Source organism: Octopus bimaculoides, chromosome 30 (genome assembly GCF_001194135.2).
Source record: "Octopus bimaculoides isolate UCB-OBI-ISO-001 chromosome 30, ASM119413v2, whole genome shotgun sequence".
NCBI classification, from domain to species: domain Eukaryota; kingdom Metazoa; phylum Mollusca; class Cephalopoda; order Octopoda; family Octopodidae; genus Octopus; species Octopus bimaculoides.
Genome location: NC_069010.1, coordinates 7,974,254 through 7,975,539, shown reverse-complemented (window position 1 = coordinate 7,975,539; position 1,286 = coordinate 7,974,254). Strand labels below are relative to the sequence as shown.

Sequence of the window (1,286 nt, the reverse complement as noted above, 5' to 3'; positions counted from 1 at the left end):
TATTAGATTTTGGGATCAATCTGGTACCAGACAAGGATTCTGGATTATTTTTCCCATTGTTTTACGTAATTTTTGAGAGCAGTTAGGTTCATTTTTAGTATTCTCATTTGTGAGAGCAGTCGAGTTTATTTCAGATATTCTCATTTTAAAAATCATCTCTGGCTAATCGTTGAGAGGACGTTGGTGTTGCCTTGGCAGAGGTTTGCGCTCCCTGAGTGCTCTTGTTATTACCTCTGCCTTAGCAAAGGCGGAGGTATTGTTCTCAGTTGTATTTGTTTGTTTGTTTGTCCGTGGACAAGATATCTCAAGAACCATTGGATAGATTCAGATGAAACTGTCAGGGATGTTTGGCCTTGAGATTGGCACGAACTGATTAGATTTTGGAATCGATCTGATACCAGACAATGATTCTGGATTATTTTTCCTGTATTTTGACTTAATTTCTGAAAGCGGTCAAGTTCATTTTTAGTAGTATTCTCATTTGTGAGAGCAGTTGAGTTTATTTCAGATATTTTCATTTTAAAAATCATCTCTGGTTGTTACTTTACTTTGATTGCAGGTGTCCAGAGGCGTGTGGTAATGTGTTACGATATGTACGATAGGAAAAATGTCCCAGAGAGATGTGACCGTGCCACCAGACCCGCTTCCACCAAGTCCTGTCAAGTGAGCTGCAATATTAAAATGTAAGTAACACTGACACCTGGCACCTGTGCTAATTATTCCTAGCTTCGTTTATATCTTCCACCACCACTACCTTCACCATCACCAGCTGTTGATCACGCTGTCACCTTTCTTTTGGTTGTGACCATCACTATAGATTAGTGGTTTCCAAAACTTTTTAGGGATACTGACCCCTTGACATCCAGGGTTACAATCCTAGTGCCCCTACCACCACCACTACCACAACCCTCACCACTATCATTTCCAACACCACCGCCACCACCACCACCATTTGTTGCTCACACTGTCCCTTTCTCTTCGTGTGGTTGGTAAGCAAGCTACTTAACCACACAGCCACTCCTGCGCCTATATAATAGTAATAATAATTATCATGATTACAATAATGATGACGATGTTGATGATGACGATGATGATGATGATGATGATGATGATGATGATGATGGTTACTTATGTCTTTCTTTTCTCTTTATGCTGTGTTCAGTCGCTGGGTTGAAACTGGATGGACAGAATGTAGCGAAACCTGTGACGGGGGTCAGATGGCCTCTATTGTGAAGTGCATGGAGCGATCAGGGGACAGGGAGAGGCAGGTTGGAGATAACCTGTGT

General features: G+C 41.6%; 1 protein-coding gene across 1 annotated transcript in view; it reads left to right on the top strand.

Moving 5' to 3' along the window:
- Positions 1 to 1,286, top strand: part of LOC106872908 (papilin) — a 151,893-nt gene that overhangs the window by 13,124 nt on the left and 137,483 nt on the right. The window contains exons 7-8 of the mRNA XM_052978120.1: positions 560 to 683; positions 1,163 to 1,268. Coding sequence (XP_052834080.1) covers positions 560 to 683; positions 1,163 to 1,268 — 230 coding nt within the window. The remainder of the gene's footprint in view (positions 1 to 559; positions 684 to 1,162; positions 1,269 to 1,286) is intronic.